Source organism: Ochotona princeps, chromosome 13 (assembly GCF_030435755.1).
Source record: "Ochotona princeps isolate mOchPri1 chromosome 13, mOchPri1.hap1, whole genome shotgun sequence".
Classification (NCBI taxonomy): domain Eukaryota; kingdom Metazoa; phylum Chordata; class Mammalia; order Lagomorpha; family Ochotonidae; genus Ochotona; species Ochotona princeps.
Window position 1 is genome coordinate 18266659 of NC_080844.1, and position 15644 is coordinate 18282302.

Consider the following 15644-nt stretch of genomic DNA (forward strand, 5'->3'; position numbering starts at 1 on the left):
TACTCTGACTGATGTTTCCCAAGCTTGCATTACAGTTCCCAAATCCTGTGCCTTTGCTTAAAATTGTCTCTTTTTCCCATATTTTGTTGTTTGAAATTAGACCAAATTTTTTTTAAAAAAACTATTATCATCTTATATCCATGATTCGTTAAACTCACTTCTTTCTTTGAACTTTGTTTTTACTTTCATCTCTCTCTCTCTCTCTCTCTTTTATGATACTTACCTGGCTGCACTTTGTATAGATATTTGTGTTTGTTTTATTCCTCTGGCAGATTTGACAAACATCTTTGGCTTGATTCTTTCTGTATTCTTGACTTATGTATAGTAAGTAATCTACAGAAGGATTTTGATATTTATTGGGATTATATTCTATGGATACATCAGCAAAAGGATTTATTAGTTTTTTTCCTCCAGAATCTACTTATAAGACTTTCAGTTTCAAGGTCAGATTCCAAGTGCAGCATGTGGCAATCTTGATATCTCATCATCAACCTCCAACATACTGTGCTATAAAGGTGATAGTATTTTTGAAAAAAAATTTAAAAATGTAATTAAGAGATTGCTTGAAATATTTTACTTTCATCTTGTCCTCCTAAGGGAATTGAAGGCCAGTGATTTGTCCAACCCCCCCAAAATTACAGGGAGAGTTGCAGCTATTAGTCTTATCTTCATTTCCCTTCACTTGTTTTTTGTGCATCTTAATTGGGTAGATGCAGCCATGTCAGAGATGGAGATCAGGGTAAGATTAACTTGTAGGGTTGCTCTTTTGAATAGAATGCCCACGCCAAACTTGGATGGAGTCTGTACCTGTTTTCCATTCCCCCTACATTACCTTCCCATTTAAAGCTTTCATAGCCTCAACTGCATCTTCTCGGTTACTAAAATGCACAAAGGCGTAGTCTCGGATTTTCTTCACCCTTTCCACAGCTCCTGTAAACGGAGTAAAAGTAGTTCTATTAGGAAACTTGAGTCTGTGCTGAAATAGTGCATGTAATTTCCAAGAGTTGAGACTATATCATGTATCTGACTTTAAAATTCACTGCACTTCTTAGAAGATTTTGTTTTAACTTTAAATAACTTTTATATTCTGATATAACTAGCTGTGGATTTATGTTTTGTATTGTCTGCATTAGAAGAACCTTAAGGTAGGAATGTTATGTTAGTCATATCTTATAGAATGTAAAAATATATTTTATTTATAAATAAAATATTTGTTGAATTGAAATCAATAACTGGTCATGTTAATAAACATATATTTACGTGATTACCTTGTTAAGTTCTATGCTTTTATCTCCCAAGAAATATCTCTCCTGCGTCTTGGAGGTATTTTAAAATGTTCGTAGGAAGCACATATTGGAAAAATTATACATGGACTTCAGTTCTTTACATCACAAAAATGTTACAATTTAGTACACATTTCCACAAACTTTTTGAAGTAAGCTTGAATAGTAGAATTTGGGGGATTGTAGCAATAATTCTTTCTAATTTTATGTCATTTCACTTAAATATTAAGAAACTATTATCCTGACAAAAAAGGTGAAAGAGATGATTCTGTATAGCTTAAGATCCTTAGTGTTTGCTAGGCGAAATAATAATAATAATAGCAATTGTTTCTTAAAAAACCTGAGGACTATGATGGTTCTCAACTATGCTGCCATGATGTCTAAAAGTTGGAAACAGTCACAGATATATTTTAATCATATTTGGAAAACTATATTTTACATAAGTACATAAAGATCATTCATAAAAATACCACTCCACTGTTGAAAAAGCCAACATGGAATGACCTAAAATCTAAATGTCATAGGAATGATTAAATCTGGTACACATGCAAAATAACAAGGAGTCTTTAATGAGGACAAATGTACTTGAAAGATTCAAGAATTTCTGTTAAATTTTTTAAAGTAAAAACTAAGTACAGTATTAGAGCATTTTTTTAAAATCTCAGAGTCCAAATTTGCATCCATTAATATAAATGCACACAGAGAGGAACTGAAAGATGGGGTGAAACTTCCTAGTGTTATTTCAGAAATAGAAAAAAAAATAAGAAGGAAGACTGTGGCTTACTTGATATACTTTGGCATTTTATAAATATCTGTTTCTGTTATATGTAGGCACTCAAAAGAGCTATTGATGATAATTTACAAAAATAGAAACCTATGTCACGATGATTGTTATATTTTAAAAATACTGTTGCTTACTCAATTTTGAAAATAAAGCTTATTGTGTAGAGTGAGATTAAGATAAAGTCTGGTTTGTATGCTATAGGTTATGTATGCCAGTGGTTCCCTTTTAACTTTTTTTCTCATTTGGGGCATATTGAGAGAATAGATTTTCTCCTCTTAATCTTAGTTCCTGGAAATAACCAAGGATGAGCCATTATGCCAGGGAGGATAAGAAGAGGAGCTTCTGTCGTTTCTTCCTTTCCCTATCAGAGTTCAGTTAACCCCTGAAGAGTCAAGGTCCCAGAAGCACTTGGAATTTATGCTGTACCTCACAGTGTGATGACTGCAAGTTATCATCCCATGGAAAAATGGAAAAATGATGTGGTGCTTCTTTTCCTCTTTCTTCAACATTCACCCAGTGATGTATGATACTGGTTATAGAGAGCAAACTTGGCTCAACTGAGCCAATGAAGGTAGTTGATGCTGCGACGCATGGGAAATGTAATGGATTTTCAATATGGTATCTTTATTCTTTTCACTCTCAGGTAAGGTGATTAACATGACTCAACCCCATTGCTTGTTTAGTGCTTGGGAAGGACTGGGTCAATAGGTGGTCACTTCCACCTTTCCAGCTCATTCTTAAACACCATCCTCTGCAGTGCTAAGAATAGAATTTACTTCAGAGGTTCTTGCAATCCCAGTCACCTAATATCTGCCCAGTGCTCTGGACACATGGGACACTCAGTGAATACACACCAAATGAGAGGACACTATCAAGCAGACCAAACTCCAGCCTCTGTAACCAGTGGCAGCAGGTGATAGTTCAGATGATAATGATCTTAGGTTTTCTAGAATTCTGCTTTCAGGTATTTGAAATTGTCTTGTGTTTTGGGGTGTTACTGTTCAGATTCAGATGTAAAAAAAATTTTGGAAAAATTCATGAAGATTTAGCCTTACAAAAAAAGATGAATCAGAAAGACTTCGTGTGTCGTAAAAGCTGATCTTCTGTACAATAATACTTTCCACATAGCTTATTTTAATTTTATTTTATTTAAAGAAGAGAGAGCATGCTCCCATTTTCCAGTTCATTTCTCAAGTGCCCACAATGATTGAGACTGGCCAGGCCAAGAAGGGGATCTAGGGAATTAATCCGGATCTCCCATGTGGTTGGCACATGGGCTCAGCTACGTGATCTGTCACCTCCTGTCCCCTACCGTGCACGTTAGCAGTAAGCTGGCATAGGCAGTAGAGTCAGGACTCAAATCCAGAAACTCCCATATGTAGGTAGTGCTTCCTGCTTTAGGACATGTTGATTTTTCTTTGATTGTCACTGACTAGAGAGTGAGGTTATAGACCAACAAACAGGGATCATAATTAATGCAGAATCCATCCACAAAGAAGAAATAAGTCTTCTGAAATCATGACATAGGGAATTGGAAACCAATTGCTCTGTTCACTAAGACTTTTCAGCAGCACGTCAATTACCTAAAGGCAACACCTCTGTGTGCACGTGAGAGTTACCAGGGGTCGTGGTTGTCTACGCGTGGCCACCAGCAGCATCAGTTTTACCCAGAAACAGTAAAAAGGCAGATACCTGGGCCTACCCCAGGTAGCGTAAGGTTTTTGTGTTTGAAGAAACTCTGGGCAATTCTCATGCTGCTGAATTACAAAAACAGATTTTGTAGAATGACTATAATTAAAACTGTGCCCTTAGGCTACACTGGACCAGAACCTACATTCTCTGGCTTCACTTTCTGTTCTAATTGTCATTTGTGTTTTTTTTAAAGATTTATTTATTTTATTACAAAGTCAGATATACAGAGAGGAGGAGAGACAGAGAGGAAGCTCTTCCGTCTGATGATTCACTCCCCAAGTGAGCCGCAACGGCTGGTGCTGCGCCAATCCGAAGCCGGGAACCAGGAACCTCTTCTGGGTCTCCCATGCGGGTGCAGGGTCCCAAAGCCTTGGGCCGTCCTCGACTGCTTTCCCAGGCCACAAGCAGGGAGCTGGATGGGAAGTGGAGCCACTGGGACTAGAACCAGTGCCCATTTGGAATCCTGGGGCGTTCAAGGCGAGGACTTTAGCCACTAGGCCACGGTGCCGGGCCCATCTAATTGTCATTTGTATTTGTGAGTGCCAGTTGTTTGTTTGCTTGTTTTTAGGCTAGCCAGTGCTAGAATGAAACATAGTCAAATATTTACAAGGCATAAATACGTTGCTCTGAGGGGTCCAAATTTTAAATAGAATTTTAAATGTTATTTTCTTGTTGCCTCTCTACAATTTTGTTCTAGGCAAGTGCATCCTAAATACATCTTCTTAAAAAACATTTTTTATTGAAAAGACAGATTTACAGAGAGAAGGAGAGACATAAAGATCTTCTATTTACTAGCTCACTCCACAAATGGCTGCAACAGCCAGAACTGAGCTGAGCTGATCTGAAGCCAGGAGCTTCTTCCAGGTCTCCCACATGGGTGCAGGGTCCCAAGGCTTTGGACCATCCTCCACTGCTTTCCCAGGCCACAGACAGGAAGTTGGATGGGAAGTGGAGCAGCTGGGACAGAAAGTGGTGCCCATATGGGATTCTGTTGCATACAAGGGGAGGATTGGCCAATTGAGACATTATGCCAGGCCCACAATGTGTCCTTTTCATTAGAAAATTAACTCATTAGTTTTGACTTTGCTTTCTTAGTGCAGCTGATGCCTGTTCGTTGTTCAGCCTTATAATTCACATTTATTTGCAGAGTATCCAAAAGAGGAAGCCACACATTACAGAATCTGAAGAGTTTTGTCTCCAGTGTTAGAATGCACTACACCATTACTGCATATACTTTAGGCTCAGAAGAAAAAAGAGAGGAAATCTATCTAGCATCAGTTATTTTCATTATAATAAACAGTGTCTGGGCACAGGTTTCTGTTATGCCAATTTACCGATTGGGGAAGTTGATACTCTGTGAGTATAAAATGAAGCAGCTTGTTAGGAGTTTCCCACTTTAGTCCTTTCTTGAAAGAGGTAGTTTTATTTAGATAAAAATATGAAGTAATGGGACCAGAGTTGTGTTATTGTAGGCTAACCTGCAACTGATAGTGCTAGTGTTCCATATCAGGGTGTTAGTTTGAGTTCCTGCTACTCAGCCTCAAATCCAGCTTCTTGCTAATGTGCCAGTGAAGGCAGAGGAGAATAACCACTAGGATGATGTCTTTGGCTTCTGGCTTTGACCTTGCCCAGAACATTTGTTTTGGCCATTTTAAGCATGAATCAGCAGATGGAAGACTTCTTTTTCTCTATATCTCTTTCTGTGTCACTCTGCATTTCAGATCAATAAATAAATTCTGAAAAAATATAACAAATATCATTCCTCCTAGGAGAGCAGAAAAGGAAAGGCAAAAATCAATACAATGGATGAGAGGGTGATGGAATTATATATAAGACTATATTAAATATTATACATTATTTTAAAGGCAAAGTGACAAAGACCCATTGCCTCATACCTACCCTAAACGATTGCACTAGCAGTAGGCCAGGCTAAACCCAAAAGTCTGGAACTCAATCAGGTGGCAGGAACCCAAGAGTTTGAGCCATCAGCTACTGCTTGCCAGGGTACACAGCAGCAGGAAGCTAGATTGGAGGTAGAGGAGTTGAGACTGAAGCCAGATACTCCATATTGGATGTGGGAATCTCTGATGGCATCTGAACTGCTCTACCAAACACCAGACTCATGTGGAGAAATGTTTATACTAAAGGACTAAACGCTCAAAACTCTCGTAATAAAGAAATTGTTTTCATATTGTATAATTTGGTGATAACAGATTGATTTGGCTTAGAACCGTTTTAACAGTAACAGCTACTAATAATTATTGTGGTGATAATTAACTATTCTGATAGTTCATTGATTCCAACAAATAATTGATGTTCTGAGGTGACACTGCTTCTGATGCTTCCCCCGTCTCAGGGCTATTCCTTTCATTTGGAAAAGAAAGAGGTGGAAAACTACTGACAGGATGAGTAGCAACTGAGTATTTCCTTCCACCCTGTCCCCATACTCTTCACCGAAGTGCATTTCCTAGGATTAATTGCCACCTCCTTGCTAATGTGCCTAGGGTCACAAACATTAGACCAGTGGTTCTCCACTGGAGTCAGTCTTGCCACCCTTAGGACATGATAGGGAACTTCAAAACATTCACAGAGAAATTGGATTAAAAAGAAAGCTTTATTGGTGCAGAATTTTTTTTTTGAAAATTGCCTATGTTGGAGTTTTTGAAAGTTCATAGAAATGAATATTATACACCAAGAAATGATGACACATTGCAGTATCCATTTCTACTCCTAAATAAAAGACAGCCTCTCAGTGACACTGTTAAATATATCTTAACAATAGGATGCTCAACTTTTTACCGTTGTGTGTACCAATGCTGTGATACACTCCAATAGCAGAATTATGGACTTGTAGCTGTTGCTGAAGAACTGTACTATGATAATAATATGGGAAAACAGTAGGGGGTGGAGGAGGAATGGAGAGGATGGCAGAAAAAATCCCTGAGCCTATGAAACTATCATGAAAACTGAAACACTAAAAAAAAAAAAATCAATGCTATGAAAAAACTACACAAGTTTTAAAATTTTGGAACAAAGCATCTAATTCCATTTACCATGTCCTTTTTAAGTACCTCGCAGTTTGCATTGTTTGATGACATATTTGATTGTGACAACCTGGCAGTTGCTACTGATTTCTAATGGGAATGATGCTAGCATGCTACTGGCCTTCATGCGATCTAGTGGACCAACCCCACAGCAAAGAATAATCTATTTTCAAAAGCCAATAGTAAGACTGAGAAACTCTATTAGACCTAAAGTTAAGACCTTGCATTTATGAATACAGTAAATATTAATACAGTAAATATTATTAATCAATTATTATCTGCCAGGCCAAGGCCTGAGTCCTGAGAAATACAAAAAACATGATAGAAACAGAATTCATAGAATTTATACTTTATGGACCAAATACATGTTTATTAAATAATCCCCCAGATAAGTGTACAATTATCACATTGATTAGTGTTGTAGTGCCAAATGCCTGTATTTATAATACATAGAAATATTATTTGAGAAATCTGCATGCAAGAATGATAAAGCGCTAAATAAAAGTCTATTAGAGTTCTGGGAGGCCATTTCCATCATCAGTGCTTGTGGAATATGTCTTACATACATTTCCTACCTGGTTTAATATTGTTGAATTCCTTTTCGATGGTCTCTTCTGAGGTAGATAGCATAAGGTTTCTTACGTACAGGATTTTCACTGAAGACATTGTGTCTTCATCAACTTCCACTTCTGGTTCTGCCCAGTCTACTGCGATCGGATGTCCCCATAATTGAATCCTTCCTGTTGAAAATAGTAACAGATATAATGAATTATGTATACATTAGAACATCTCAGTTCATACTGATGGATTTTTAAATTGACCTGACCCTTGAGATCTTGAAAAATCCACATCAATAAAAAGGGTGATTATTGATTTTAAGAGATATAGAGAACAAATCTAAGACTTGGCTAAAAGGGAGTTCTGTGTGACTAGAGGTTTCTTGCAGTAGTTGTGTAGAAAGGAAGTAGGATGTGATTTGAAATGGAGCAGAAGAGAGTTAGCAGTGGCCATGTTTGGCTCTCAGATTGTGAAGGTCATTGTTCCAAGTGAGATTGCAAAAGGGAGAAGGACGAGGAATGAATTTGGGGTTCAGATATAGTGCTGATCCCATGAAGTAATACAAAGGTCACTGCAGTTGAATCTGTTATGGTGTTGGTTAGGCACCACCACTGAGAGCACAAGGATGGAGAGAGCTCAGACATCACTCCTCTGTTCCTTGGCCTTGGTCATTATCTGCATCAACCTTATTCCCTCTTAATCCCGTGTCAGGCCAGTTAAGAAGATGGATGAAGAATAGCAGTGGGCACGATGTGAAATTTAACTGTTGCTGAAAAGATAGCTGCTATGACCACATATAGATTTTTATAGTCCTATATTATTGCATTATGTGTTCCCTATATGTTACAGCAATTACTTTCCACACTAATCCTGTAAGGAGAGGAATGAGTTCACTTCAACAGAAGTGATTTTCCACTTTTTATATTAGTTGTTTGAGAACAAGCTACATCCTGCGAGCAACACAAAGCTTGAGAGAATAAAATCAGACACATGCAGTGCTCAATTATTACACATGGGAGGCAATTGTTTTTGATCAGTATGCGTCGTTTTTATTCCTTCAACAGCTGTGAATGAAGGCAACTGTGCATTGGCATTCCAAAACCCAAGTGAAGGACAGACACATCCTATCCTAATGAGTTAGTGGATTGCACAGCGGCAGACTTGCTACCACAGTTGCCATGTCTGGTTCTACATTGCTTCCCAGGGCTAGTTTCATTCAGGATTCTCTTCCTTCTCTTTCTTTCCCTTGTGTCATCATCCTACTCTTTCCCCCAACCCTGATATCCCTTTCCTCTTTGTATACCTTAGTAGAATTTTTTTTATCCCGGTACTGTAAAGCTTCTAGGTAACTGGTTTCTGTACCCCTTTGGTTGTTTCGCATAAGCAGAGCTTTAGTATGCCAAAGCAAGTTTCACATTGATATGTAAGAATAGACTTACGTTTTCAGATTTTTCTTTTCCACTTTGTTAATATGTAATAATAAATATTGTATATGTTTATCATGTGCACTATAATGTTTTGGTCATTTTAAAATGATAAAATGAAGTTAATTAACATATCCATCACTTCACACACTTATTTTTGTGGTAAGAACACTTAGGACACTCTTAGCTGTGTCATGTGTCTAAAACCTCATCACTAACTCTGTTCAGAGACCTGTAAAGTTTGTCTCCAGTAATTTTATTCTAACTGGACGTTTGTACCCTTTGGCATAGTGTCTCTGTTTTCCTCAACCTGTGTATTGGCAAATACCATTATACTCTGCCTCTATGAAATCAGCTTTTTCAGATTCTTCATGTGAGTGAATTCAGGCAGTGTTTGTCTTTCTGTGTTTGACTATTATCATAATGCCCACAATGTTCATATTTTCACAAATGACAGAATTTACTAGTCATTAAGGGCTAAACAGTGTTCTATTACAATCAAATAAGTGAAGTTGTAGTGTATGAAGCAAACTTACAAACTTCAATGGTGTATCTATCACAGCAACATGAACTGACAGTTAACTGGTCTTTCAAATAGTTGCCAAGAACATGGGAAGCAGAGGAAAAGTCTCAAATAAAACGTGTTGGGAAATGGGATCTCTTACGTGCAGATAAATAAAAATTGAATCTTATTTCATACTTGTTGTGAAAATCAATTCAAAGTGGACCAAAGGTTTAAATATAAACCTTGAAACTCTGAAATAACTGCAAGAAAACAGGGTGAAGTTTTTTCACATTGGTCTTAGCAATTTTTTTTAAACTTATGGTCTTAAAAACACAGGCAACACAAGCAGAAACAGAAATTCACTGGATTATAGTAAACAAAATGATTTGCAGAAAAAGAAAACAGTTGAAGAGACAAGGCATTTCTAAATGAACGCATGAATGATTGATGGGTACGTGAATATCTGCTCAACATCACTGTCAGAAAAATGCAAATTAAAACTACAGTATACTATTACCTCACACTGGGCAGAATCAAAAAGACAAAAATAAGTGTTGATAAGGATTTAAAGAAAAAGAACCCTTGTGCACTGTGTGAATGTTAATTAGTGTAGCAATTATGGAAAACATTAGGAAGCTTTCTCAAAAAACTAGAAGTAAAATCACGATGTAATCCAACATTTTTACCACTGAATCTATGACAATAGAAAATAAAATAAACTTATCACTCCCCCCTGTTCACTGAAGCATTATTCATAGTAGCTAAGACATGGAATCAGCCTGAAGGTCCATCAACAGGTAAATTAATAAAGGTACATTCAGGATTCTGTGATACAGTTCTTACCACATTGATACTTGAATAAGCCACAGTGAAAGTATCAATACTTTGAAAACAAGCAAATGTTATACTTCAGGATATTTAATTTTTTCCAGTGAGCAGGTTAATAAGGATTTCCCAGCTCATGGCTGATTCCTGGACTGTTTCTCACAGTGATGATGGAAGGGGTTTGGGCTTCAGAAATTTTCAAAGCTTCTCTGTTTATTCTAATGCACATGGAGTCAAGGCTGCATAGCAGTGCTTTAGCTTTTGCCTTCCCAGCCCAGGACTGTCAAAACACAGGGCTGATGAGCTGTAAATGGTTGGAAAGAACAGAAATAAGAGGCAGCCTGAGAAGCATTGTCACCAAATTTCTTTCTAGAAACACTTTGAAAGTATGTGCTGAAAGCCAGTGATACAGAGTGATTTGAGAACACTTGTTTAGACATCTGAGTCATGATCATGGCTAGAGAACATATCCTTGCAAACAAAACATTGCCTTCATTATCTGGGAAATCAAGAGAAAGACAGCACCTAATATGGTTGTAAAGACAGAAGACAATGATGTAGATACAGAACTTAGTTTATTACTTTTAAATGATGACTCAATAATATATTCTTTTAATATATCCTCTCTATTTGTGATTTGTGTTCTTGTATGAGTAGCTTCCTGGATTGTAACATGAACTTTCTGATGCCATGATTTCCTATTATTCTTTTTTTAAAGTAAATCTCTCATGCAAGTTAGAAGAGAGCAGTATATGTTGTAGACACTTCATAAATGCTTACTGAGTATCCCCTGGTGTTCCTGTTCACGTCCATGCAGGTGAATGCCCAGCATCATTAGCTGATAGGTTTAGCAATGGGTCATGAAGTCTGGCTAAAGAAGGGAATTGTCTGGAAAGCTTAAAACATCAGCACTGTGTCTCTAAACCCCAGAGAAGCCAACTTAATTGCATGGAGGCTCAACTCCTGGAAAGACAGCATCTCTCACAGTGGGTGCATTTGTGTGGGCTCTGATCAGATCTCCAGCTTCACACGGGCCAGGCTCTGGAAGCACTGTTGATCTTATGTCTTTCATTGTGCTGAGGGATGAATGTGATCAATGTGGACTGGAGAAGACTGGCAGTGGGTTCACGAGTAGGTGGTGGCTGAGCTGGGGGAAGGAGGGGCAGATCTTTCAAGCAGTGGACACAGTGTTAGGATAAAGCATGATGATATCCATGTGGTGGTATCTAGCATAGTAAAGAGTCTGTCCTGACAGCTAGGAGAGGTCCCCCCCTCCACACCCTGCCCCACGATTCATTGCTTTTTGAAAGGCAGAAGGAGGCGTGTTTCCATGCATTGGCTCACTTTCCAAATGGCTGCAATGGCTTGAGCTGAGTTAAACCAAAATTTCCACCCTAGTCACTTATATAGGTGGCAGAGGTTCCAAATACTTGGGACAGCTTATGCTGTTTTCCCAGATACATGAGTAGGGAAGTGGATCAGAAACAAAGCCACCAGGTCTCCAACTAGCATTCTATTGTGAGATACAGCTGTCATCAAGCAGCAGCTTAACTTGCTGAGCCACAAATGCCAGCCCCAGAAAGGATTTTTTGGGGGAAGGGAAAGACTCTAAGTTAGCAAAAGTGGTCATAAAGTAGTGGGGGCCTGAATAAAAGGTTTTGAATAATAAGCTCAGAGATGAAGTTCTTCTCTCATGCAACTAAGAGTGGATGAAGTTTTTTTTTTTTTAAGATTTGTTTTATTCATTTGAAAGGCAGAGTTAGAGAAGGAGAGAAGGAGAGTGAGAGATGGAGCTATTCCATCCACTGATTCACTTCCGCAGTGACCACAATGGCCAGGATAGGGTCAGGCCAAAGACAAGAGCAGAAATTTCTTCCAAGTGTCTCATGATGGTGTAAGGGCCCAAACACTTGCACCATTTTCCACTGCTTTCCCAGCTGTATGACCAGGGAGCTGGATTGGAAGTGGGGCAGCTGACTCCAACTGGTGGCCCTATGGAATGCTGGCATTTGCAGACAGGGATTTAATGTTACACTACAATGCCAACTCCCAGGTGAATATTACTACACTGGCGAGTGAATGACACCATGCAACCTGCCTACTGTTTGCAAGAAGTTGTTAGAAGGTTGATAACATTTTAGAGACATTACTCAGGTGATCATGTACAGAATAGAGCAGGCAGATGGTGGGGTATGTGAAAGAACAGTGCTGGGAAAATTATTAGGAATTTTAAAAACAATGTAAGATTTAGATTAGGATGGTGGCATGAGAACTGGAGGCAAGGGTCTTCAGTGGCACAAGTGTTGGTACTGAGAGAAAATTGAGGAAGATAAAATATGAAGTCTAGGAAACCAGCAGACTGCTATGTCCTGTGATCAGTTTCTGGGTGTCTGTCTCTGGGCCTGTGAGTCAGATGATCTGACCACTAGGAAGTACTCAAAGAAGAAACAGAGAATGGCAGCTTCAGCATCAAAAATATTCACCTCTGTAATAAATGGAGCAATTTTTTGGAGCTATCTCATAATTTTTCACCTGGGGCTGACTTATGAAAATATTATTAGGACATCTTCCCCAACCTCAAAATCCATCTCCAAAATCTTGAAAAATTCCAGGGGCTAGTCCTATATTAGTTGCTTCATTTTAAGGATAAATGCAAAGGCAAGGTAACTCTGAATATTTTGGTGCCTTTGTTGTTTTTTGTATTTTGTGGTTCTCTGTGATTTTCATGAGGGAAATTGATTCCAATGCAGTTAGTCTGTCATTCTTAAAATCCTCTTACTTCCATAGTAATTCATTTTAGTAGGCAACATTGTGTTAAGCTTTACTATTTTATATTGAGCCATGAACTTTCATGAAATAATTTCTCCTAAGTTGTTCTGACCGAGACTGTGTCTTAGTGAAGTCATTTGAACCGAGGAATAGATGTTTTTTGCTCAAATGAGACCAGACATGTCCTTGTAGCATTTAACAGAGGAGCCCTTCAAAGAAGAGCTGTTATTTCTCTTCTCCTAAATTAGACAGAAATTATCACACATGAGAGTCATATTAAAAGTATATCCCTTAATTGTCATTGAGATAATGTATAATTTCAGTTTTATTATTTCTGCTTCTTAATGGATAATATACCCTGCTTCTAATAAGCCTCTTGATAAAGTCTACACATAATAATCATGATGGATACATTTAATTTTAAGAGGTTTATTCACTTTAAATATTCATTGAAGGATTGCGGTGGCTTAACCTTTTGGGTTTCTGCCCTGTATATAACTCAGGCTCAGTGCATGGAATGGTTATTTCTTCAAAACCTGGGTTGTGAAGCCTTAAAAGACTGAATCAGTAAGAAAGAGGAAGAGTTTTAAAACACAACCTGCCAAAGATGCAGAGTGAGAAAACAGAAGGGCATAAAGTACTTGGCATCGCTGCTAACATCGCCTCAGCCTGGGGCCGCCAGGCTGGCGGGGAGCAGTCGGATCTGGCAGGACAGGGCTGCTGACCTGGTAGTAGTTTCCTCCTGGCCATAGCTGCTGCCCGGTGACTCTCATACTCCACAAAGGCAAAGCCCCGGTTTTTGGTCTTATCCGCAGCACTTGGGTAAACAATGACATCAACAACTCCTTCAGTGACCTTCTTCATCTCTGATAAGATTTCGTCTCTCTTTTTGGCTTTTGGGATTCCTCCGACAAACAATCGACAGTTGTCCACACTGGCACAAACCCCTAAGAGACGCCCGTTTCTGCAGAAAGAGCAGGCATTTGATGGATGAGAATCCCTGTGTGATACAGCTGTAAGGCAAAGGTTGAAGACATATCACTTCGGTCCAGATATGCTGCACAGTACTGGATGTTTGGTGCATCCCAAAGCTGTGGCATTTTTTGAGAGATCAGAAGATGTGTTGACATAGGCTCTGTTTTTATTTTATTTTTTTTTTTTAATTTGAAAATTAGATACCTGGATACCGATGGTTAGAGAGAGTTAGTCCTATGTGCTGTTTCACTCCCTAAACATTGACAATGGCCAGGGGCAAGGGACCCTGATGCTGGGAATCAAGCAGTCAACGTAGATCCCTTACACGGGTGGCAGGAATCCAAATACAGGGACCTCCCCCGCTGTTGGTACTAGCAGAAAGGTGGGTCAGGAGCCAGGGCAGGCGTCAAACCTGAGCACTCTGATGTGGGCTGGGGGCATCTTCACCAGCTCCTTAACTACTAGGCCAAAGACCTGCCAAGGTTCTATGTTTATAAAGGAAAAAACAATGTATAAAGCCGAATAGCATCTGCTCTTTTCACCAGATGTGAGTTTGCCAGTTACTGTCCAACCTCACCATTCCCTGACACATGTCCGCTGAGGCCTCATCACCTGGCTTATATTCCACCTGCCTGGCCCTGAAGGCTTCTGCTTTTACAAACTTTGGGATATTCTTTTCTTTTCTAGCTAAAGGAAAATTTTGTTCTAATATGATTAATTTTAAAAGTAGTCCTTTGTATTTGAATAGTTGTTTACATGATCTATTTGGATTACCCAAGCAGCCTGTGAAATGGACAGGTAACTTGCCTGTTATTTATGTTTTATAGATGGAGGGCTTAGGACTTCCAGAAATTAAATGACTTTCTTAATAACTTACAGATTTTAGAGACAAAAACTAGATTCTGGGGACTCAGTTCCCATTTATCCCCTGTACAGGGGCTGCCTGTGAGAAATTACTACTGCAAGTTTACTGCAATTGGCAGAATAGAGCCTGGCCAATCTATTCTGGTGAATTTTGGGCAAAATATATCAAAAGTCTTTAGGTATCCATAAAATTTAACCAGTCGTGCTCCTGTCTGAAATGTGTCCTTAGGACATTCATATGTTTTGGGCCAAGCAGAAGTGACTCCTGAAGGAGCTGAGTATATCAGAGGATAAGGAAACTTATCACAAGCCAGGAACATCTGGTAACCTTGGAACACAAAGCAGCAGACAGAGTCCTGGTGCTACCTCTCTTTCCTGCCTCCCTCTGACCACAAATAACAGAAGAGAGCTTTAATAGTCTCATCGTTATCTTTGCCAAGGTCAAGCAGACACTCCATCCAGGAATGTTTGAAAAGATCAACACCCGCCATGGTGACACATCACAATCGTATGCAAACTGAGGATCTGCCACCTTCCCCACCCCCCACACCTATAATGTATAAAGCCCAGTGCTGTGTACCCTGGGTGGCCATTTCCCTCATGGGTCACCCTGCCATGTGGAAGTAGTTCCAGGCTGTCCCCCACCAGCTAGGGAGCAACCCATCAGACTCACTCTCTGTTCTCTCCTTCCCACGGCTACCTTCTGTGTGGAATAAAGACCTCCTCTGTGGCTTACTGTGTCTGGCTTTTTGGGTTTGTGACAACAAAAGCTAACAAAGCTGTTTAATATAGCACCCAAATTGGAAATGAGCATAATACCTCCCATGAACTGGTTTAATGTATCTTAAATGAGATGTTATTGACCCTGAGACTGGATCATTTGTACTACAGAGTGTAGCATGTTTATTGTCTTTGATTCTT

The 15644-nt window shown here is 39.0% G+C and overlaps 1 protein-coding gene across 2 annotated transcripts in view; it reads right to left on the reverse strand.

The window, feature by feature from the left end:
- Window positions 1-15644, reverse strand: part of A1CF (APOBEC1 complementation factor) — a 71644-nt gene that overhangs the window by 12312 nt on the left and 43688 nt on the right. For both annotated transcript variants that reach the window (XM_058671736.1, XM_004583385.3), the window contains exons 5-7: window positions 13610-13848; window positions 7379-7543; window positions 833-930 (exon numbers count right to left, since the gene is read on the reverse strand). In XM_058671736.1, the coding sequence (XP_058527719.1) occupies window positions 833-930; window positions 7379-7543; window positions 13610-13848 (502 nt within the window). The remainder of the gene's footprint in view (window positions 1-832; window positions 931-7378; window positions 7544-13609; window positions 13849-15644) is intronic.